Genomic DNA, 24,191 nt, shown 5'->3' with positions numbered 1-24,191 from the left:
GCGTGTGTGATTGCTATCAGCAGCTGTAACAGAATGAGCTACTGGTACCATGTGTGTTTGCTGTGACGTTCAGAGCAATCTCTTGGTTTTATGAATGAATTCAGAAGGGCAACAAAACCTTGGGTTTTGCTAAAGGAGGAGGATTGGGTATGAGAGATCCTTTGCCAGTGATTGGGCGGAGGATCGGAGTCGGGCTATTATCACATTATTGGTTACAGAACGTGTTTAATATTATATTATAGTGGAATTTAATTAAGCATTAAGGCCCGAGGAGGTGTGGTATATGGCCAATATACAACTGCTAAGGGCTGTTCTTAAGCACGACGCAACGCGGAGTGCCTGGATACAGCCCTTCGCTGTGGTATATTGGCCATATACCACAAACCCCCGAGGTGCCTTATTGCTATTATAAACGCGTTACAAATGTAATTAGAGCAGAATTAGAGTAAAAATACATGTTTGTCAGCCAATCAGCATTCAGGGCTCAAACCACCCAGTTTATAATATTATATATAGTATGCTATATTAAATGTATTATATTTAGTATTGCACTGTGGTCAGTTTTGGGGAGTAGTGAACTAAATGTAGTTCAACTAGTAATTTAACTACATTTTGCAGTAGCTTGTTTGTCTTCTTTTTCAATGTAATTTTAGTTCAGTAAACTTTGTTTTTCTTAAGGGTAGCTTTAGTGTAGCTTAACTTCTTGCAGTGTGAAGTAATTGGTAGCTTGGTAAAGTATATTTTCAGAGTAGCTTCCCCAACACTGACTGTGGTATGATTGTTGAACGTATGTTTGGATATTTCATGTCTTAATAATTATATTTCAAGGTACAACTTTATAACAAATTGAAACTGTTTACAACATTGCTATGCCTGTCCAACTATTGCTGTCATCCTGTCAAGAACCTGTGTGACATTGTTGTGTGAGAAAATCCAATAAAATACATATCATATATAAAATAAAATAATTGTGTATGAGAGGATGTGCGTACCAGATGTTTGGGCTCTGACTCATCATGCCATTGTTGGACTGATACTCAGGAGGAAGAGTATCTTTGTGTAGGGTATGTAATGTGCTGAACATGCTAGAGACCTAAAAACAATTGTCAGCCCCTAGAGGCTTTAGCTTAGAGGGATAACTCTACGTAGACCAAAGCTCAAACCCCAGTGATTTGGACTATTTATAGTGTAGCTTCCAACCCTGGCCTCAGTTCAGTTCATACATCTTCATATGTAGATATCTTACCTTCGCCCTAATGATTTACTTATGATTCTAATGATTTACCTATGATTCTAATGATTTATCTATGATTCTAATGATTTATCTATATTCTAATGATTTACCTATGATTCTAATGATTTACCTATGATTCTAATGATTTACCTATGATTCTAAGGATTTAAGGGAAAGGGGGATACCTAGTCAGTTGTACAACTGAATGCATTCAACTGAAATGTGTCTTCCGCATTTAACCCAACCCCTCTGAATCAGAGAGGTGTGGGGTCTGCCTTAATCGACATCCACGTCATCGGCGCCCGGGGAACAGTGGGTTAACTGTCTTGCTCGGGGATTCGATCCAGCAACCTTTCGGTTACTGGCCCAACACTCCTACCCGCCAGGCTACCTGCTGCCCCTTTACCTATGATTCTAATGATTTACCTATGATTCTAATGATTTACCTATGATTCTAATGATTTACCTATGATTCTAATGATTTACCTATGATTTTCCAAGAATGTTGACAATGTCCTAAGATCTTGACCATTCCTGACACAATTATTTTTGACCCAAATGTGTCACCTGGAAAACACCTGGCTAAAGAAATGTTAACATCAGCAAGCATCTGCTCTTATGTACAGTGAGGGGAAAAAGTATTTGATCCCCTGCTGATTTTGTACGTTTGCCCACTGACAAAGACATGATCAGTCTATAATTTTAATGGTAGGTTTATTTGAACAGTGAGAGATAGAATAACAACAAAACAATCCAGAAAAACCCATGTCAAAAATGTTATAAATTGATTTGCATTTTAATGAGGGAAATAAGTATTTGACCCCTCTGCAAAACATGACTTAGTACTTGGTGGCAAAACCCTTGTTGGCAATCACAGAGGTCAGACGTTTCTTGTAGTTGGCCACCAGGTTTGCACACATCTCAGGATAAATTTTGTCCCACTCCTCTTTGCAGATCTTCTCCAAGTCATTAAGGTTTCGAGGTTGACATTTGGCAACTTGAACCTTCAGCTCCCTCCACAGATTTTCTATGGGATTAAGGTCTGGAGACTGGCTAGGCCACTCCAGGACCTTAATGTGCTTCTTCTTGAGCCACTCCTTTGTTGCTTGGCCATGTGTTTTGGGTCGTTGTCATGCTGGAATACCCATCCACGACCCATTTTCAATACCCTGGCTGAGGGAAGGAGGTTCTCACCCAAGATTTTGACGGTACATGGCCCCGTCCATCGTCCCTTTGATGCGGTGAAGTTGTCCTGTCCCCTTAGCAGAAAAACACCCCCAAAGCATAATGTTTCCACCTCCATGTTTGACGGTGGGGATGGTGTTCTTGGGGTCATAGGCAGCATTCCTCCTCCTCCAAACACGGCGAGTTGAGTTGATGTCAAAGAGCCCCATTTTGGTCTCATCTGACCACAACACTTTCACCCAGTTCTCCTCTGAATCATTCAGATGTTCATTGGCAAACTTCAGACGGCCCTGTATATGTGCTTTCTTGAGCAGGGGGACCTTGCGGGCGCTGCAGGATTTTAGTCCTTCACGGTGTAGTGTGTTACCAATTGTTTTCTTGGTGACTATGGTCCCAGCTACCTTGAGATCATTGACAAGATCCTCCCGTGTAGTTCTAGGCTGATTCCTCACCGTTCTCATGATCATTGCAACTCCACGAGGTGAGATCTTGCATGGAGCCCCAGGCCGAGGGAGATTGACAGTCTTTTGTGTTTCTTCCATTTGCGAATAATCGCACCAACTGTTGTCACCTTCTCACCAAGCTGTTGGCGATGGTCTTGTAGCCCATTCCAGCCTTGTGTAGGTCTACAATCTTGTCCCTGACATCCTTGGAGAGCTCTTTGGTCTTGGTCATGGTGGAGAGTTTGGAATCTGATTGATTGATTGCTTCTGTGGACAGGTGTCTTTTATACAGGTAACAAACTGAGATTAGGAGCACTCCCTTTAAGAGTATGCTCCTAATCTCAGCTCGTTACCTGTATAAAAGACACCTGGGAGCCAGAAATCTTTCTGATTGAGAGAGGGTCAAATACTTATTTCCCTCATTAAAATGCAAATCAATTTATAACATTTTTGACATGCGTTTTTCTGGATTTTTTTGTTGTTATTCTGTCTCTCACTGTTCAAATAAACCTACCATTAAAATGATAGACTGATCATTTCTTTGTCAGTGGGCAAACGTACAAAATCAGCAGGGGATCAAATACTTTTTTCCCTCACTGTAAGGGCTAGTATTAAAAAACAAAACACATCTGAACTACCTCTTCCTTTCTATAATGCAAAGCAGTTCTAAACACAGGCTTCACGTTGTCTTCTAAACACGGGCTTCACGTTGTCTTCTAAACACAGGCTTTATGTTGTCTTCTAAACACAGGCTTTATGTTGTCTTCTAAACACGGGCTTCACGTTGTCTTCTAAACACAGGCTTTATGTTGTCTTCTAAACACGGGCTTTATGTTGTCTTCTAAACACAGGCTTTATGTTGTCTTCTAAACACAGGCTTTATGTTGTCTTCTAAACACAGGCTTTATGTTGTCTTCTAAACACAGGCTTTATGTTGTCTTCTAAACACAGGCTTCACGTTGTCTTCTAAACACAGGCTTTATGTTGTCTTCTAAACACAGGCTTTATGTTGTCTTCTAAACACAGGCTTTATGTTGTCTTCTAAACACAGGCTTTATGTTGTCTTCTAAACACAGGCTTCACGTTGTCTTCTAAACACAGGCTTTATGTTGTCTTCTAAACACAGGCTTTATGTTGTCTTCTAAACACAGGCTTTATGTTGTCTTCTAAACACAGGCTTTGTTGTTTTCTAAACACAGGCTTTATGTTGTCTTCTAAACACGGGCTTTGTTGTTTTCTAAACACAGGCTTTATGTTGTCTTCTAAACACGGGCTTTGTTGTTTTCTAAACACAGGCTTTATGTTGTCTTCTAAACACAGGCTTTGTTGTTTTCTAAAAACAGGCTTTATGTTGTCTTCTAAACACAGGCTTTGTTGTTTTCTAAACACAGGCTTTATGTTGTCTTCTAAACACGGGCTTTATGTTATTTTCTAAACACAGGCTTCACGTTGTCTTCTAAACACAGGCTTTATGTTGTCTTCTAAACACGGGCTTTATGTTGTCTTCTAAACACAGGCTTTATGTTGTCTTCTAAACACGGGCTTTATGTTGTCTTCTAAACACAGGCTTTATGTTGTCTTCTAAACACGGGCTTTATGTTGTCTTCTGAACACAGGCTTTATGTTGTCTTCTAAACACAGGCTTTATGTTGTCTTCTGAACACGGGCTTCACGTTGTCTTCTAAACACGGGCTTCACGTTGTCTTCTAAACACGGGCTTCACGTTGTCTTCTAAACTCGGGCTTCACGTTGTCTTCTAAACTCGGGCTTCACGTTGTCTTCTAAACTCGGGCTTCACGTTGTCTTCTAAACTCGGGCTTCACGTTGTCTTCTAAACACAGGCTTCACGTTGTCTTCTAAACACGGGCTTCACGTTGTCTTCTGAACACGGGCTTCACGTTGTCTTCTAAACACGGGCTTCACGTTGTCTTCTAAACACGGGCTTCACGTTGTCTTCTAAACTCGGGCTTCACGTTGTCTTCTAAACACGGGCTTCACGTTGTCTTCTGAACACGGGCTTCACGTTGTCTTCTAAACACGGGCTTCACGTTGTCTTCTGAACACGGGCTTCACGTTGTCTTCTAAACACGGGATTCACGTTGTCTTCTGAACACGGGCTTCACGTTGTCTTCTGAACACGGGCTTCACGTTGTCTTCTGAACACGGGCTTCACGTTGTCTTCTAAACACGGGCTTCACGTTGTCTTCTGAACACGGGCTTCACGTTGTCTTCTGAACACGGGCTTCACGTTGTCTTCTGAACACGGGCTTCACGTTGTCTGACAAGAGGTGAAAAGTGTAAAAGTGTAAGAAGGTGAGGCCTCAGGTAGGGGATTTGACCTTTGACCGATGTCTGTGACCCCAATTTGACCTGGGTCACAAACATCCCAGCGGGATACATGTGGTGTTCCTGATGCTATTCTTTATACATGGTTGTCTTCACAATGGCAAAAATAAACAGGACAGAAATAAAGAATGAGAAATAGAGGAATGTAAAGACTGTGTATGAGTGTTAGTACACTCACTGTATATCTTTGTGAATGTGTGTACGTGTGACTGTGCAGGTAGTCTGTGAGCCTGTGCCAGCCTTGTTGTATTGTTCCAAACAGCAGGACAGAAACATTGGCCTCGTCGACAAGTTTTCCTTTTTTTGTCTCCCTTGAATTTCTGTCATTACCTTTGCCAGAGAGCAGTGTGTACTTGTCTGGCAGTAAGAGACAAAGAGAACGGTAGCCCAGTAAGAACAGGTAGTCCTTCCAAATGTGGGAGTTGAGCATTCCAGATTGTTTTTCCCAGTGGGGTTTCTAATGAGAAAGTCACAGGGAGTTCAGGGTTTATAGTGCACCGGTTCAAAGAGGCCCAACACCACAGCTGCACTCTGATGTTTGGGTGTGTTCTTCTCAGGGGAAATGGGAAACTGTCCTCAGAAGAAGTAAAGAAATTAGGAAATTGAATTAGCTTTTGAATTCATTTTTTCCTAGTGGTGTATTACTTTCAGTTTAGTGCAAGAAGGAAATTATATGGTTGAGCTCTCTTTGCCATCAGTCAAGCATATAAACACTTTGCCTGATGTTCAAGGTTGGAGTCTAAGTTGGTTACCTTGGAACTACAGCTGTGCTTTATGAGCCCTATTCATTCTTGAGATAAGTAGACTTTTTTAACATGTTTTACTTAAGTACTTATCTCAAGTCTGAATCAGTCCCTACCTGATTAGGGTCAAAGGTAAAGTTGATTCTATCTATGTTTTTTCAACAATATTGAGGCATGACACTGTCTTTGTTTGGTCCTTTTATAACCATCTGAAAAGCTATATATTTGTTTGGCTGTAAAAAGTGTGTGTTTCTGTGTGTCCAGTTAATCTATAATAATTTTTCTTCTTGTGTATCCAGTCCATCGATAATGTGTTTTTCTTCTTGTGTATCCAGTCCTTCGATTATTTTTTTCCCCCCTGTGTATTCTGCAGCCATCCTGGAGGTCCACGAGGACTTCTTTGTCTATAAGAGTGGGATCTACAAACACACAGACGTCAGCTTCACCAAACCACCACACTACCGCAAACACAACACACACTCCGTCAGAATCACAGGGTAAGGCTGTCAATCATCTCCCATCTGGTAGAGCTTTGTAATGTATTTTATCCATTGTATAGTATGGAAGAGGCAGCACTGATAGGAAAATGACTGTATTACTTTTGATGTCTTGGATTCAGTATTCAAGTCAATGCATTCATATTTTATTATATTTTAACATTTTTAGATGATGAAGTATAGTATTTGGAGCATTTACCAAATTCTCAAATAAAAAAACATCAACCCGTAAACACTCCCAGACCTGCATGCTACCACAGGTGTGTTGTGTTCAGTGTGAGTAAGAGATTCCCTCCCTCCCTCCTCGTCTGTCGGTCTGTCGGTCTGTTGGTCTGTTGGTCGCTCTGCCGGTCGGTCGGTCTGTCGGTCTGTCTGTCGGTCTGTCGGTCTGTTGGTCGCTCTGAGACTCTGAGACACACCTTGGCTCCAATCCTCTGTTCCCCAGACAAGCCCCCTAGTTACCGCGGAGAGAACAAAATCTAGGCAAGCAGACACTACACACCTGGATAGCCTAGCTACCCACCCCTGTCCCGCCCCGTCTCCCCACCCCCACCCCAATCCTTCTGTCTCCCCACCCCAATCCTTCTGTCTCCCCACCCCAATCCTTCTATCTCCCCACCCCAATCCTTCTGTCTCCCCACCCCAATCCTTCTATCTCCCCACCCCAATCCTTCTATCTCCCCACCCCAATCCTTCTCTCCCCACCCCAATCCTTCTGTCTCCCCACCCCAATCCTTCTGTCTCCCCCACCCCAATCCTTCTATCTCCCCACCCCAATCCTTCTGTCTCCCCACCCCAATCCTTCTGTCTCCCCACCCCAATCCTTCTGTCTCCCCACCCCAATCCTTCTGTCTCCCCACCCCAATCCTTCTGTCTCCCCACCCCAATCCTTCTATCTCCCCACCCCAATCCTTCTATCTCCCCACCCCAATCCTTCTGTCTCCCCACACCAATCCTTCTATCTCCCCACCCCAATCCTTCTGTCTCCCCACCCCAATCCTTCTGTCTCCCTAGAAGGGTATTGAAGTTGTCCATAGACTCTGATGAAAGGTCAGTTTAGATGTTTAGAGATCAATAGATGACGGTAGGTTTTGGGGAGGGTAAGCTGATCCTAGATCTGTGCCTAAGGGAAACTTCTACAAGGAGCGCCCACCTCCTCCCAGACAGTGTTCTCTCCATCTTCACTCATCACCTTGCCCTCTTCCCAGCTCCTGCTGCCTCTCTCCCCATCTCTGACTCCCAACCCCCAACACCCCATCCCCATCCTTCTCTGACTCCCAACCCCCAACACTCCATCCCTCTCTGACTCCCAACCCCCAACACCCCATCCCTGTCTGACTCCCAACCACCAACACCCCATCCCTCTCTGACTCCCAACCCCCAACATCCCATCCCTCTCTGACTCCCAATCCCCAACACCCCATCCCTCTCTGACTCCCAATCCCCAACACCCCATCCCTCTCTGACTCCCAACCCCCAACACCCCATCCCTCTCTGACTCCCAACCCCCAACACCCCATCCCTCTCTGACTCCCAACCCCCAACACCCCATCCCTCTCTGACTCCCAACCCCAACCCCCCATCCTATCTTACTCCCAACCCCAACCCCCCATCCCTCTCTTACGGTGCCTTGCAAAAGTATTCATCCCCCTTGGCGTTTTCCTATTTTGTTGCATTACAACCTGTAATTTAAATGGATTTTTATTTGGATTTCATGAAATGGACATACACAAAATAGTCCAAATTGGTGAAGTGAAATGAAAAAAATTACTTGTTTCAAATAATTATACAAAATAAATAACGGAAAAGTGGTGCGTTCATATGTATTCACCCCCTGTGCTACGAAGCCCCTGAATAAGATCTGGTGCACCATTTACCTTCAGAAGTTACATAATTAGTTAAATAAAGTCCACCTGTGTGCAATCTAAGTGTCACATGATCTCAGTATATATGCACCTGTTCTGAAAGGCCCCAGAGTCTGCAACACCACTAAGCAAGGGGCACCACCAAGCAAGCCTCACCATGAAGACCAAGGAGCTCTCCAAACAGGTCAGGGAAAAAGTTGTGGAGAAGTACAGATCAGGGTTGTGTTATAAAAAAATATCTGAAACTTTGAACATTCCACGGAGCACCATTAAATCCATTATTAAAAAATGGAAAGAATATGGCACCACAGCAAACCTGCCAAGAGAGGGCCGCCCACCAAAACTCACGGACCAGGCAAGGAGGGCATTAATCAGAGACCAAAGATAACCCTGAAGGAGCTGCAAAGCTCCACAGCGGAGATTAAAGTATCTGTCCATAGGACCACTTTAAGCCGTACACTCCACAGAGCTGGGCTTTACAGACTCCCCAAACATATGGAAGAAGGTATTCTGGTCAGATGAGACTCAAATTGAGCTTTTTGGCCATCAAGAAAAACGCTATGTCTGGCACAAACCTAACACCTCTCATCACCCCGAGAACACCATCCACAGTGAAGCATGGTGGTGGCAGCATCATGCTGTGGGGATGTTTTTCATCAGCAGGGACTGGGAAACTGGTCAGAATTGAAGGAATGATGGATGGTGCTAAATACAGGGAAATTCTTGAGGGAAACCTGTTTCAGTCGTCCAGAGATTTGAGACTGGGACGGAGGTTCACCTTCCAGCAGGACAATGACCCTAAGCATACTGCTAAAGCAACCCTCAAGTAGTTTAAGGGGAAACATTTAAATGTCTTGGAATGGCCTAGTCAAAGCCCAGACCTCAATCCAATAGAGAATCTGTGGTATGACTTAAAGATTGCTCTACACCAGCAGAACCCATTCAACTTGAAGGAGCTGGAGCAGTTTTGCCTTGAAGAATAGGCAAAAATCCCAGTGACTAGATGTGCCAAGTTTTCTTTTTTTTGGTCTTATTTCTTGTTTGTTTCACAATAAAACATATTTTGCATCTTCAAAGTGGTAGGCATGTTGTGTAAATCAAATGAAAAAAACATCAATTTTAATTCCAGGTTGTAAGGCAACAAAATAGGAAAAATGCCAAGGGGGGTGAATACTTTCGCAAGCCACTCTACACCCAACCATCAACAGCTCATCCTCTCTTACTCCCAACCCCAATCCCCCATCCCTCTCTTACACCCAACCCTCAACCCCTAACACCACATCCTCTCTTACCCTCAACACCCAACACCACATCCTATCTTACCCTCAATCCCTAACACCCCATCCCTCTCTTACCCTCAATCCCCAACACCCCATCCCGGCCAAATACTCTCATTATCATTTAGTCTACTCTGAGACATCAGGTATTCGTTGAGTACCGTCTGTCTGGGCTGTCTGTTCTAGACATTACAACATTTGTGACTAGGATTAGGAATTATATGCTTTATGAACACACTTTCCCCTTGTAAAGGCAGCAGGTAGCCTAGCAGTTAGAGCGTTGGGCCAGTAACCGGAAGGTCAGTGGTTCAAATACCCGTGCCGACAAGGTGTAAAATCTGTCAAAGTGCCCTTGAGCAAGGCACTTAACCCTATTTATAATATAATGCTAAAGCCACAAAATCAAAACTGGATTTGGAGGATTTGCTGACTTTGGCTTGGACAATGCTGCCAGTTGAATAAGACGAACTTTGAGCAGAGCCGCTGAGAGCTGTCATGGAGGCAGTTTCTCTGCTCCTTATCTGATCGGCCATTGATGAAGAGAAACAGACCATGGGGGATCCACTTCCTGCCCTGTCCTGCTGGCTCTGTTTGGGTCTCATATGATAATGTATAATTTAACTTTTCGTAATGTGTGTGTTTGTCTGTGAGCATTTCTTTGTGAGTGTGTGGTGTCTACTAGCAATTTTGTGGTGTACTTCATAGCCAGGGGGCATGTCTGAATAATTTATTTACCTATTCCTGGTTTGTGTCTGACAAGTGAGTGCTCTGTTTGCTTGGTTGTTTGTGAGTATGTATTTCACATGTATGTTATGTGTATCGTTATATTAGATTATGTAGGCTATATAAGGTACCTACTGTAAGTTGTGTATACAGTGCCTTCAGAAATAATTCACACCCCTTGACTTTTTCCACATTTTGTTACAGCCTTAATTTAAAATGGATTACATTGAGATTTTGTTACTGGCCTACACACAACATGCCATAATGTCAAAGTGGAATTATGTTTTTAGACATTTTTACAAATTAATACAAAATGAAAAGCTGAAATGTCTTGAGTCAATAAGTATTTAACCCCTTTGTAATGGCAAGCCTAAATAAGTTCAGGGGTAGAAATGTCACATAAGTTACATGGACACAATGTGTGCAATAATAGTGTTGAACATGACTTTTGAATGACTACCTCATCTCTGTACCCCACACATACAATTATCTGTAAGGTCCCTCAGTCGAGCAGTGAATTTCAAACACATATTCAACCACATCTGTTTTCCAATGCCTCGCAAAGAAGGGCACCTATTGGTAGATGTAAAAAAATAAAATTAAAATAAAGCAGACACTGAATATCCCTTTGAGCATGGTGAAGTTGTTAATTACACTTTGGATGGTGTATCAATACACCCAGCTTAACCAATGTGTCAGAGGAAAAACCATTCAATTGGCGACCGGGGTCAGCCAGCAGGCACCCGGCCCACCACAAGGAGTCACTAGAGCACGATGAGCCAAGTAAAGCCCCACCGGCCAAACCCTCCCCTAACCCGGACGACGCTGGGCCAATTGTGCACTGTCCTACGGCCGGTTGTGGCACAGCCCGGGAATGAACCTGGGTCTGTAGTGACACCTCTAGCACTGCGATGCAGTGCCTTAGACCGCCACTTGGGAGGCCCCCAATGGTGACTTTTAAACAGTTACAGAGTTTAAGGACTGTGATAGGAGAAAACTGAGGATTGAACTTTATGTTCTGAATACAAAGCGTGATGTTTGGGGCAAATACAACACAACACTGAGTATCACTCTTCATATTTTCAAGCATGGTGGAGGCTGCATCATGTTATGGGTATGCCTGTCTTCGGCAAGGACTAGGGAGTGTTATAGGATAAAAGGAAACTGAATAGAACTAAGCACAGGCAAAATCCTTGAGGAAAACCTGGTTCAGTCTGGTTCAGTCTGCTTTCCAACAGACACTGGGAGACAAATTCACCTTTCAGCAGGACAATAACCTAAAACACAAGGCCAAATATACACTGGATTTGCTTACCAAGACAACATTGTATGTTCCTGAGTGGCCTAGTTACAGTTTTGACTAATATCAGCTTATCTGGTAATGATCAACAACCAACTTAACAGAGCTTGAATAATTTTTTTAATAATAATGTGCAAATATTGTACAATCCTGGTGTGCAAAGCTCTTAGAGACTTACCCAGAAAGACTCACAGCTGTAATCGCTGCCAAATGTGATTGTGGGGTGTGAATACTTATGTAAATTATATTTCTGTATTTCATTTTCAATACATTTTAAAAAGATTCTGAAAACATGTTTTCACTTCGTCATTATGGGGTATTTTGTGTAGATGGGTGAGAAAAAAATATATTTCATGAATTTTGAATTCAGGCTGTAACACAACAAAATGTGGAACAAGTCAAGGGGTATGAGTACTTTCTGAAGGCACTGTGTGGCTGTATGAGTATCCTATATATTCTAGCTCAGTAAAGTCTAGGTCTAGGGTCTCGGTATATCAATGCCAATAGCATAAGGCTGAGTCCCAAATAGCACCCTATTCCCTTCATGGTGCTCTGCACAAAAGTAGTGCACTATATAAGGAATAAGGTGCCATTTGGGATTCATAGTGAATCTGGTCTATCCTGGCACGCTGCTGGTGTTTGGTCTGTCCTGTCTGTCCTGTCTGTCCTGGCACACTGCTGGTGTCTGGTCTGTCCTGTCTGTCCTGGCACACTGCTGGTGTCTGGTCTGTCCTGTCTAGTCTGTCCTGTCTGGTCTGTCCTGGCACACTGCTGGTGTCTGGTCTGAGCAGCATGCTCCACTGATGATGATGACGGTTGAAGCTTGTCTCCCCCCTCCTCCGCTGACACTGCGGTTCATTCGCTGGTTTGGGCTGCGAACACGAGGCTCGGGGGGCACCGAGGCTATGGATTTGGGGATGGGTGGGGGAAAGAAAGGAGGGCCAGGGTGCGTAGAGCCTGACCATCACACCAATCAATGTTTTTACAGCCAAAATCCCGCTGCAGTGTGTTCTATTAAGCCAAGGGCCTGGGAAAGTTTGTGTTTAGCGCATTGAGGTCCACTCTGGTGGAAAAGGCATTGTCTGGGGCGTTGATTCCAACTGTATGGGACAGAGAGAGGATCAGGCCCATGGCGGAGGTCAGGGGTAGGGTAGGGGAGCACTGGTATGTCCCTCATTGTCCTGGAGGAACAACGCTAACTGGGGGAGATAAGGGCTCCGTAGTGGTTTGATTCTGTCTGGCTCTCTGGCTTTGCCCGTATACACACACACACATAAGCACCCACACACACAAGTAGGCGCACACACACACACACACACACACACACACACACACACACAGCCCCATGGATGGAAAGCTTTGGCCTCCCAAAACCCAAATCCTTGACCCTCCAGCCTCTATCTATTTCAGATGATTGTGATGTGTGTACAGCTGTTTGTATTTGCCTATTCAGAGCATGATGACCCTTAAACTCTTGTCCGAACCAGACTCGACTAATAAAGAAACTTGCTGATTGAAGGTTGGCAATGTTTTGGTGGCAGGCTACCGAGTTGGAAACGACTCAAAACATCAGATCTCTTTCCCAGCATTCCTTTTCTCTTATAAAAGATAAGGACAAAGTTGCCTTTGGAGGCTCCTAGAGGCCCTGGGGCCTGGTGTTCAGGATGGGAATAGAACTGGAGCGGGGGAGGGAAGGTCGGTCTGAGATGCAGGGGTAACTGCCAGATAGGACCAGAAGCTAAGGATGGGAATGTATGGGCCTTGGACTTAGAGAGAGAGAGAGAGAGAGAGAGAGAGAGAGAGAGAGAGAGAGAGAGAGAGAGAGAGAGAGAGAGAGAGAGAGAGAGAGAGAGAGAGAGAGAGAGAGAGAGAGAGAGAGAGAGAGAGAGAGAGAGAGAGAGAGAGAGAGAGAGAGAGAGAGAGAGAGAGAGAGAGAGAGAGAGAGAGAGAGAGAGAGAGAGAGAGAGAGAGAGAGAGAGAGAGAGAGAGAGAGAGAGAGAGAGAGAGAGAGAGAGAGAGAGAGAGAGAGAGAGAGAGAGAGAGAGAGAGAGAGAGAGAGAGAGAGAGAGAGAGAGAGAGAGAGAGAGCTCTGCAGGGGCAAGGTTTATTTATGAGAGCCTCGCTCGACCTTCAGCAATGTTGTTGTCTGTGAGATGACAGGAGTCGGGCGGTGACCATGGCCTTCCTGATTGAAAATCAGTGCCTTTTGCGTCCCTTTCATATTTAAGTAGAATTGTGCACAGATATTACATTTTATATTAAATAAGTGCCCATTAATATAAGGGTCAATATCACCATAAGGTGCCTTTGAGACTTCCCCATTTCCCCCCCAAAAAGCTGAGATTTTCCATTGAACTTCATATTCATTGTATTAAGTATATGTTATGCTGTTAGAAATGCATATTGGTCAAGCTCCCACACTTTTTATAAATTAACTGCAAGCAGACAATTTACATGCAAACAGCAGAATATGTCCACCCTGTCATGGACAATTTCAAAGCAGAATAAATACATTGTAATTACATAGTGATTATAAAACGTACATTTTCAGAAAACTATTTAGTCACTTTCTCAATAATATATTTTAGTTTATGGGAAAAGTATTTGGATAATAATGAAATTATGGCAAACTATTTGTTTCTCTATAAAATCTGCGAGTTGCACTTTCTTTTCTAAATAAAATCTAACAAAAATATATCTGGTCAAACTTTCAAACAATACTATTTGGCCCTCATTTGTTTATAAAGGAATCACACAAAAGATTTTGCTAACTTGTGAAAATAATTTGTTTATTTTCATAGAACATGAAAATAACAGGGTGGACAGTGATATGACAGGGTGGACCCTGGGCATGACAGGGTGGACACGTTGTGAAATGTCATTGAATGGCCTCATAAATGCAAGGAACAATGCAAGAAAATGATGTAAAAAATGCCTTTTCCCATGTAGGGGGAAATTACAAGTTGAACAGACTGTTTTTGATCCACTCTACCTGCATGCAGCCACTGAATAAAGATGCCCAAAATGAGACATTAATGTGGACTTCTAGCGTTAAACTATGTACATCATTCTGCACAGTGAAAGTCAAACATTCAACTGTAGAACAAGAAGAAAAATGTTTTTTAAGTGGAGAACAGTTGATTTGAAAAAACAGAATATTACAGAAAGATCACTTGGACGCATCTCCAAACAGTCTCTCCCTTTCTGCAGAGACATGGCTCAGTTCTGCAGTTGCTGTTCCACAGACTTCCATGCAGACACTTCAATCTGTACAGAGCGCTTGTTCAGAGCCTGTGGTTCTGGTATTAGGCAAAGTACCTGCCAGTCATGGTACCAACAGATGTCGTCCCGAAGACTTGGCCATTTGAACTTGTTTATGCCATGGCGTTGCATACACTTAACTTTCACACTGTGCCCTTCTGCATCCATGATGATACCTGGGTATGCTTCATTGTCATAATTAACGACGCACCACTCTCCAATGTGCTTTACCTCAATCATTTCTGGTCTCCTAGGATTATCTGGTGTCTTTCCACATGCTGGGGACTTGTCAGATGAAACAGGAACATTAGCTAGAGTGACCTCTTGAAGGTTAAAGCAGGGGCAGTCCAAAACACCTTCCTCCCTTTTACACAGACATGAAATGTTTCTGTATTTCATTTGGCCGGGTGTCAGACTGATAGCTTGGTGGATTCTCAGTGCCTTTTATGGCAGCTATTGCAGGTACCTCAGGCTTTGATTCAATATCCCTCTCTGGGATGAAGAACAGCTCGACAGATGTGTCCAGGCTTTTCAGCTTGTTATACAAGCTCTGGGCATCAGGAATGTCTCCTCCATGGGCTACAATCCGGTCTGCTGACCTCTTGAGGGCCCCACCCACACCGTCTGGTGCCCCCTTCCCATGATTAGCCTCAAAGAAATTCCACGTTATTTCTTTGAAGCCATACTTGTAGGGTTCCGTTGAGAGGTAGAAGAAATGTCCCTTTTGTCGATACTGCGTTGCAGGCCCATCGCTGAAAAAAATGAAGTGTGCTGACTTGAGGGTGTCGTTCTCTCACTACCTTCAGAACTGGATCAAGGTGGGCCCAGATGGCCACAGGGTCGTGTCTTCTGGAGGGTGATATGGAGCAGAAGGTGTGTGGCGCTTATTCACCAGTGGTGTAGAGCACTCCAGTGTGCAGACTGGCCTGCTTGTGTGAGCCTCCAAAATGCACAGATTGTATTTCTTCGCTGTACTTACATGAGTAATTTTCGCTAAAATCTATATGCAAGAGGGACTCATTGTGCTTCAGACTCCTCCTGAGCTCCCTGTAGGAATCAAACTGCCATTTAATGTTGAAGACATGGCTCTAAAATGGAGAAGCCTCTCCTGGAAATCTGTGTTAAGCTCATGCTCTGTTGTTGTTATCTCCCTTTTCACTGTTATTGTTGACACCTTCTCATCCTTCTTGATCTTCTCTGTCATCCACTGAGATAAACGAATGTTCTCTTCCCCAGGGGTTTTCAGCATCGGGTGACAAGTTAGGAGGCATTCACTGCACTCACCATAAGCACAGACCTTGGCTTTCGGGTCACACATGGTTGCTTCAGACATTTCCTCAATATTTCTTGAGGACAGTAACCCTTGGCTCTGCAAGGCATTGGCATCATGCTGATTTTCAGGAGTTTCAGCAGGGGAGTTGGGTGGTGTCTCTGACTGTAGCAAAGCACTGGCCCTGTTTCTGGCTCTGGCTTGACTTTTTGCCTCTCTCCATTTCTTTCTTTTTGCCCTCTTCTCTCTCTCACTGAGCTCATTGACACCCTTCTTCTTTCCAGTCTCTCTGTCTTTTTCCATTTGACCCTTTCTTTCTCAAGGTACTTTCTTCTTCTGTCTGGGTCAGCATCACGACGTTCCCGATATCTCCTTGCTATCTCAGCTCCTTTTGATCTCATTCCTTGAAAAAAGACGATTCAAAATGTTCCCTTACACACTTTAATTGGCAGTCCCGGTAAACTAGGCTTGCATTATCAAACTAGGTTTGCTGATACCAATATCGGCAAAAAAATTGTCCATATTGTCCATTCTTACTATGTATAGCATGTACTGTTATAAAATGTGTGTAATAGCTGTTGTAATATGTGTAACATTATCAGTATGTGGCCTAAACTATGCACATGTCCTTCCTGTCATGAACCATGTCCACCCTGTCATGGAAGGCTTGCTGACAGGGTGGACAATGACAGGGTGGAAATTTTTGGCTAATGTTAGCATTTAATGAGCACATGGTGGACCTTCACTTAGCAACATACTACAGTTAGCAAGCTGACTGTGTACTGTTTTACAAATATATTTCAAAGTTCTGATAGGTTTTTCTATCAATTGATATTTCACTATGACAGAGTGGACATGTTAAGCTTGACAACATCCAACCACACACATAATATGATGAAAATTATGAAACATAAGTGTAAATACTTACTCTGCAACTAGACACTGCTTCAGCCTTCATTGAAGAAAGACAAAATGCTCGTAGTGATGTCACTGAAAACATCAGTGCGTTTCTTAAAGGGGCAGTTACCCCATAATGACAGGGTGGACAGCAATTTCAGGGACACATGCAAAATGTTCAATATGATTATGAAAATACAATATACATGATCAATATTACTTGTTTTATCAAATAACTTATTGTGGACAGTAAAACCATGTAAAAAAAAATTGGATTTAGTATCATTTAACCACTTATTACACACACTGTAGTTAGCAGAGCAGTGTGTGGGACATGCCAAAATCACATACATCCAATGAAAAAAAATATATAAAATGAAGGAAACACTTTTTTAGAGACTTATCATTCTACTGATATGTGTGCAAATGTTTGGCCACTTATAATAAGACCTCAGACTTTCATTATTCTGCTACATTTTCATGATGACTGAGTGAGTCTGATGAGGACACCAAAGGCACCTCATAGTGATATTGACTCATAAACCACATGGAAAATTCAATAAATCAGCATTTTGATATGGCCCTGTGACTTCTACACTCTTAGGAAAAAAGTACTATCTAGTACCTAAAAGGGTTAATCGGCTGTCCCCTTTCCACAGAGGGATTCTACATTGGAATCCAAAAAGATTCTACCTGGAACCAAAAATGGTTCTACCTGGAACCAAGAATGGTTCTCCTATGGAACAGCCAAAGGACCTTTTGGAACCCTTTTTTATAAGAGTGTAGGAAGATTTGAACCCATTTAACAAGTTTTCACCATCATTGTGAAGCCCTAGTTATTTTGTTGCTTTGACAGTCTTTTCTAAAGATTCATATTTATTTAATCTGATTAGTGATTCATTTTAAAGTTTAAAAAAAACTCTCATTTTTATATGGTGAAACTATTCCTTTTTAAATAATTTTTTCAAAGTGTAAAAGCAGGTGTGCTGGTTCTACTCTTTCTGGCAATTTTCAGGTGTTTTGTGGTGGAAAACTTAGCGGATCAAACATAACACGCCAACCCTGTTACCCATAAATAGGCTAGAAATGTTTTCACAATTTAGATTTTTTTGTGAAGCTTGCATTCAATTGCCCCTCCCTCTTCACACAACAAGCTTCCATTCCTCCTCTCACAAGGGGATTTATGGCTGATTTAAATTGAAATCGTCAACACTGTTACGGTCTACTCGGTTACTTTAATGGGCACTTACTATAGTCATATTTTATTTAACCTCGAGATGGAGAACTGTTTTTTTTATGAAGTTGAATATGTGGTCTTTATGACAGAATGTTAAAATTAGGTTAAATTAAAAAATAAAAAATCACCAAGTTACACTATTCAAAGGGCACCTAGTTGGTGGAACGACCTGCATGCATATTATGATGATCAAAGATCATATTTTTGTCCCCTTGCGTGTTTGTGTTCTCACACATCTTCATTGTCCGATTGTTCATAGTTCCAGTTTGTGCCCTTTAGTGGAAAATAATCATATCAGTAATCCATCTCTGTGTGTTCTGTTCCAGGTGGGGAGAGGAGAGGAACTATGATGGGACAACAAAGAAGTACTGGGTAAATAAGGGTTCCTATCACATCACATATTCTCTCTCTTTTCTATTATATATAAACTATATCTACATTCTAACCTGTGCCACTCTTTCTAATAACGCTTGACTTTTCCAGATCGCTGCCAACTCGTGGGGGAAGAACTGGGGGGAGAACGGCTACTTCCGTATCACTCGTGGTGAGAACGAGTGTGAGATAGAGGCGTTCGTGATTGGCGTGTGGGGTAGGGTCACTATGGAAGACATGCAGAACCACCATCACCGCCGACGCAAGTAGAGACAGACACTCCAGGAACCCAGCACCTACCCTTCACCCCATACCCTCTTCCCCTCCCTACCCTGGGGGAGCAACCAGCCCCAGAGGCCCTGCTCTTACTCCCCTACCCCCATAACAAACTCTGGGGGAACAACTCAACCAGTTCCCACTCTGACCTTTGGGGAAACCAACAACAACTACCCCAGGAACTCCAACTCTTACCCCCTTACCCCCTTGCACCCATATCCCCTTACGCCAGCCTAGGGGTATTGACACCCCAACCGCCCCCTAACCCAACTCAAGGTTTATGGCACCAAAACAAGCTCCAGGTCTGCAGGCTGAGAGGGGCTTCTTCATAGAGCCTCCCCTGGCTTCAGGACACAGCAATAAGCACCTCAGGACTCACTTTTCCAAAGACCATCCTTCCTGGATTCCTCGGCTTCAGCCTAGCATGGAATGTCTACTTCCTGCTTCTGTCCTGAAGTCTTCACTTCCTCTGCTATAATGATGAATGGACTGGCTTGATCTGAACTCTCTCACTCTCCTCTCTTTCATTGTGTAGCTATTCATTTGGCTGCCATGACAGGTGGCTATCCATTTGGCTGCCATGACAGGTGGCATCCATTTGGTTGCCATGACAAGTGGCTATCCATTTGGTTGCCATGACAAGTGGCTATCCATTTGTCTTCCATGACAAGTGGCTTTCCATTTGGCTGCAATGACAGGTGGCTATCTATCTCTGATCATGGTTAACCCTCTCCCTGTGTTTCTCTGTTGTTGTGTATTTTGAAAGCCAACCCCTTAGGGACAGATTGGGATGGAGAGAACCAGAGAGATAGAGGAGTAGATGATACAGGCACCAGATTGGGATGGAGAGAACCAGAGAGATAGAGGAGTAGATGATACAGGCACCAGATTGGGATGGAGAGAACCAGAGAGATAGGGGAGTAGATGATACAGGCACCAGATTGGGATGGAGAGAACCAGAGAGATAGGGGAGTAGATGATACAGGCACCAGATTGGGATGGAGAGAACCAGAGAAATAGAGGAGTAGATGATACAGGCACCAGATTGGGATGGAGAGAACCAGAGAGATAGAGGAGTAGATGATACAGGCACCAGATTGGGATGGAGAGAACCAGAGAGATAGAGGAGTAGATGATACAGGGACCAGATTGGGATGGAGAGAACCAGAGAGATAGAGGAGTAGATGATACAGGCACCAGATTGGGATGGAGAGAACCAGAGAGATAGAGGAGTAGATGATACAGGCACCAGATTGGGCAGTTCCCACAACAAGAGACGAGAGAAACTAACAATCCACTTGTGCAACAGTTTAGTTAAACGTTATCACTGAGGGCCTAAGTCTTAGTCACGCTAGCTACATCACTGATTAATGTATTCCTATTACTGTCAGCAGATAGCCACACATATCTTCACACATTCCAAAAATGCAGAATCTTACACTGGAAAAGGTGTTGGGCTAAAGCTTGATGGTAGGTGGGGTTGAGGGTTTAGTGAGCTGTCCTTTTGACCAATAATTTATTTCCCCTCATTTACCAAAAATCGATGTTTTGTTATTAGGTTAATCCCACTGAGTGCATAGTACAGTATTAAGTTTCAGCAAGCTCTGGAAATGAAATTCAATGCCAAATTTCTCTTGAGTTTTCAGTACCACATCATCTATCTGTTTATGGAAGAGATGGAGTCAATCTTCCAATGATATCAAATCAACTTAAATCTCATGACCATGACAGCTCTTGACTGAAGCCAACTGCTTGAACATAACGTTTCATTATAAATAATATTAGTGGGTCAGCCGTTTATAAATCTCCCTTATTACTATTCATACAGTAGGTATGAAAGCAGAGATTAAGCATGTATAATATGTGTAGATGTAATTGTAGCAAGCGAGGAGCTTAAAAAACAGCCTTTGAAAAATACACTCCGTTCATTAAATCAGCTGGTTGATAAAAACATGAGATTGATTGAAATAACATCCTTTTGAAGAAGGTGAAATGGCCACCACCAGATGATGCCAGAGACAGAAGTGAAAGAGAGAGTCTTGACTCCCTCATTTTTTTCTGGTCAGGGCGGGGCCACTCTGGTCTACTTATTGGCCCCACCTCACTGGCTAATTATTTCTGGTCAGGCAGGCCGAGCGAGAGGGGACACTAAGTAGACCAGAGCCAGCTGTTCCCTCTCTCACGTGAGCATGCCAGACATTATGGAGGAGCCTTGAGCTCACACAGGAAGGCATGTTCACGCAAGAGAGGGAACATCCACTTACACAGACCGGAACACATTTTTTTCAATGGTAAACGGCCTGAGGAAACCATCTTAGTTATCCACCATCTTTGATGATCCTTCAACATGACAACCTTATGGGTTATCAAATGCCTTAATGAAATAAGTGCTGTTTTTTGGGGGGCCTCTGGTTGAAATATTAGACCCATTGTGTTTTATAGTCTTGATCTATTTCATTCTCTGTATTTACATTTTAGTCATTTAGCAGAAGCTGTTATCCAGAGCAACTAGGGTTAATTGCCTTGCTCAAGGGCACATCCACAGGTTTTTCACCTCATCGTGTCTGGGATTTGAACCAGCAACCTTTCGGTTACTGGCCCAGTGCTCTTAACCACTAGGCTACCTGTACACTGTGTTACGATTATGCTGAAAATATTATTATTGTTGCTGTTGTTGTACTCTTATTGTATTAGTTGCTTTGAGAGATGTGTTTGTCTCACACACTCACACACAACCCCCCCCCCCGACCAGTTGCTTTAAAGCTGGGGTGTCAAAATCATTCCTTTCAATTAAGACCTAGACAACCAGGTGAGGGGAGTTCCTTACTAATCAGTGACCTTAATTCATCAGTCAAGTACAAGGGAGGAGTGAAAACCCGCAGACACTCGGCCCTCCGTGGAGTTTGGCTCGTGCTTTTCTTGGGAGGTGCAAATACATCTTCTGAAAGGGAACACACACAAATCAAAAGTGCCTGGCTCTAGGGTGAGGAGGAGGTCGGACTCAGCTGCCAAAGTCTGTTCAGTGCTGCTTCGTTGTAGTATTTGTGTCAGTTTGACAGCCTAATATCTCACAGACACAACATGCCACTAACGCGTCAATATTTAACAATAAGCATGTGTAGGCCTACAACAGACACATTGTGACATTTCAAAGGTTGTGCATCTCCAAAGAAGTGTTAGGTAGGTAGCTCAAGCCTCAACTGAAGCCAGTGATCACACAGGTTCTGATATACTGATATAACTTGATATAACTGCCTTATCTATTGTTGCCCTAGGTGCTCTTTTTATACTGTCTCTAATTTTGGCAATTTTGTTCCAATTTGAAATATATTTTTGTGTGCCTATCATTAGTTTTCAATGTATCAGTTTCCAGAGGCACCAACTGTCCTTTCAGAGACCAGATCATATACAGTCTCACTACACAATAAACTGCTTGGCTTTGCAGAAGTTATGTATTTTCAACTGTGCCACCTTTCCAATATGGCATCCAGTTGTCACATTGTTACTGTAACTCAGCCAAGGTTCCTATAAGCCTACACCATTTCATACATTTCAAGTAGGCCTTTAGTTTTAAACCACCATTACAACCATCACCTCTGAGAAAAGGATAGAGACGCAAAAAAACCAGACGTGTGGATGGACAAGCAATGTTCAATGTGGAGGAAGGGTAGGGTATAGGAGGTAGGGCAGACATAGCTGCGTGAAGTGTGAGCCACGCGGTCTACAGAATATTTACCTTCACTTCAAACGGAGCGAGAGGATGAGGACAATCAAAGGGGGGATGATGTGGCCAGGGTCGGGGTGAGGTGCATCATGGGTTCACGAGGCATGACAGTGCAGAAAGAATGGAGAACAGAAGGCAGGTGGAGGTGGGGACTGGGGGGTGAGTCAACAGAGCTGTTTGTGTTTTTTGTCCTGAAGGAGAAAATGGATACGATGACATCATGTCAGAAAACCTTAACACTATTTAGGGCTCTGTTAAACCAGTATCGCTGAAGCGTTACAGATCGCGAGATAGAAATGTAAAGGTAATTTATTATTGAGCCAACAAATGCAGCGTTTACCATGAATGCAGTCTCAGCTAACGCGGAACATTGCCTTTAAATTTCAATCATGCTGTAACGAAGAATTTCTGTATAGGTTCTAAACCCTGAGGCTTTAATAGTCACATGAAGGATGGGCTCATGCCGAACATAGCCATAGTTTATTGGTGCAAGTCAATTCAGTTTTATCCTTTAAAATAATGTTCTAGTACTATCCCATTAGTCTATAAGATACAGCCCCTAGCCAATGAAAAGCACTAGGGCTGTGTCCCAAATGGCACCGTATACCCTAGATAGTGCTCTACTTTGATCAGTGCCCTGGGACGCAGTTAAGCCTACTGTAGAAGGTTATTGTCAACCTGTTGGCTAACCAGATGGATCCTCATTCACATACAGTCATCCAGACAGTTGTATCCTTATAGGGATAAACCAGTGATAGACAGATAAGCCTGTCTGGATCAATGGGACGAGAGGAGCAGGCGATTGGATCCAAGTCATGCGGAGGAAAGGAATTTGGCCGAAACTGGATCCAAGTCGGACTGACTGTTCTTTTTGAGTTTGTGTGAATCCTGAGTGTGATTCACTGGGTTCCATGTTTAGTCTGCCCATTCAAGGTGCCAAGATCTGTCGACAGAAGATTTGTATATAATTTTATTTATTTATCTCACCTTTATTTAACCAGGTAAGCCAGTTGAGAACAAGTTCTCATTTACAACTGCGACCTGGCCAAGATAAAGCAAAGCAGTGCGATAAAAACAACAACACAGAGTTACATATGGGGTAAAAAAACATCCTAGTGGGATGCTAATGAAATATCTCTAAGTGTCTATAAGGGCCACAACACTCTATCCGTAGACAAACATTGAGATCTTTGTCTGTCGGCCATAAAAAAACAACTTGGATGGTATTCAGGGGTTAAAGTTACTCTGACATTAAAGAGCCAATCACTCACTCAACCAAACATCTTAAAGACCCTCAAAACATTCACAGAACCCCAGTCAGAAGTTGTGTATTCAAAGTCAAAGAACCACTTCATATTCATTGATATGTAGACTTTTTTTATGACAAGATGTGTAAATCTGTGCAATGTTTATTATCATTATCTATCTGTCTCTTGTATTGTATGCACAAAATGAAAACCCCCCATAGTTTTTACCTGTGTGGCACAATAAAGTATTTTAAAACAACCATCCCTGTCTGACTCATTGCCTAATAATGGAAG

At 43.1% G+C, this 24,191-nt stretch overlaps 1 protein-coding gene across 2 annotated transcripts in view; it reads left to right on the top strand.

Moving 5' to 3' along the window:
- The window catches only part of LOC121572066 (tubulointerstitial nephritis antigen-like), an 80,606-nt gene extending 59,001 nt beyond the window's left edge, over positions 1-21,605 (top strand). For both annotated transcript variants that reach the window (XM_041883943.2, XM_041883942.2), the window contains exons 10-12: positions 6,325-6,448; positions 18,605-18,650; positions 18,762-21,605. In XM_041883943.2, the coding sequence (XP_041739877.1) occupies positions 6,325-6,448; positions 18,605-18,650; positions 18,762-18,920 (329 nt within the window). In that variant the 3' untranslated portion in view covers positions 18,921-21,605. The remainder of the gene's footprint in view (positions 1-6,324; positions 6,449-18,604; positions 18,651-18,761) is intronic.
- The last annotated feature ends 2,586 nt before the right edge of the window (positions 21,606-24,191 follow it).

This window comes from Coregonus clupeaformis, chromosome 8 (assembly GCF_020615455.1).
Source record: "Coregonus clupeaformis isolate EN_2021a chromosome 8, ASM2061545v1, whole genome shotgun sequence".
NCBI lineage: Eukaryota > Metazoa > Chordata > Actinopteri > Salmoniformes > Salmonidae > Coregonus > Coregonus clupeaformis.
Note: the sequence above shows the minus strand (reverse complement) of the source record. Positions and strands in the feature narration are given on the sequence as shown.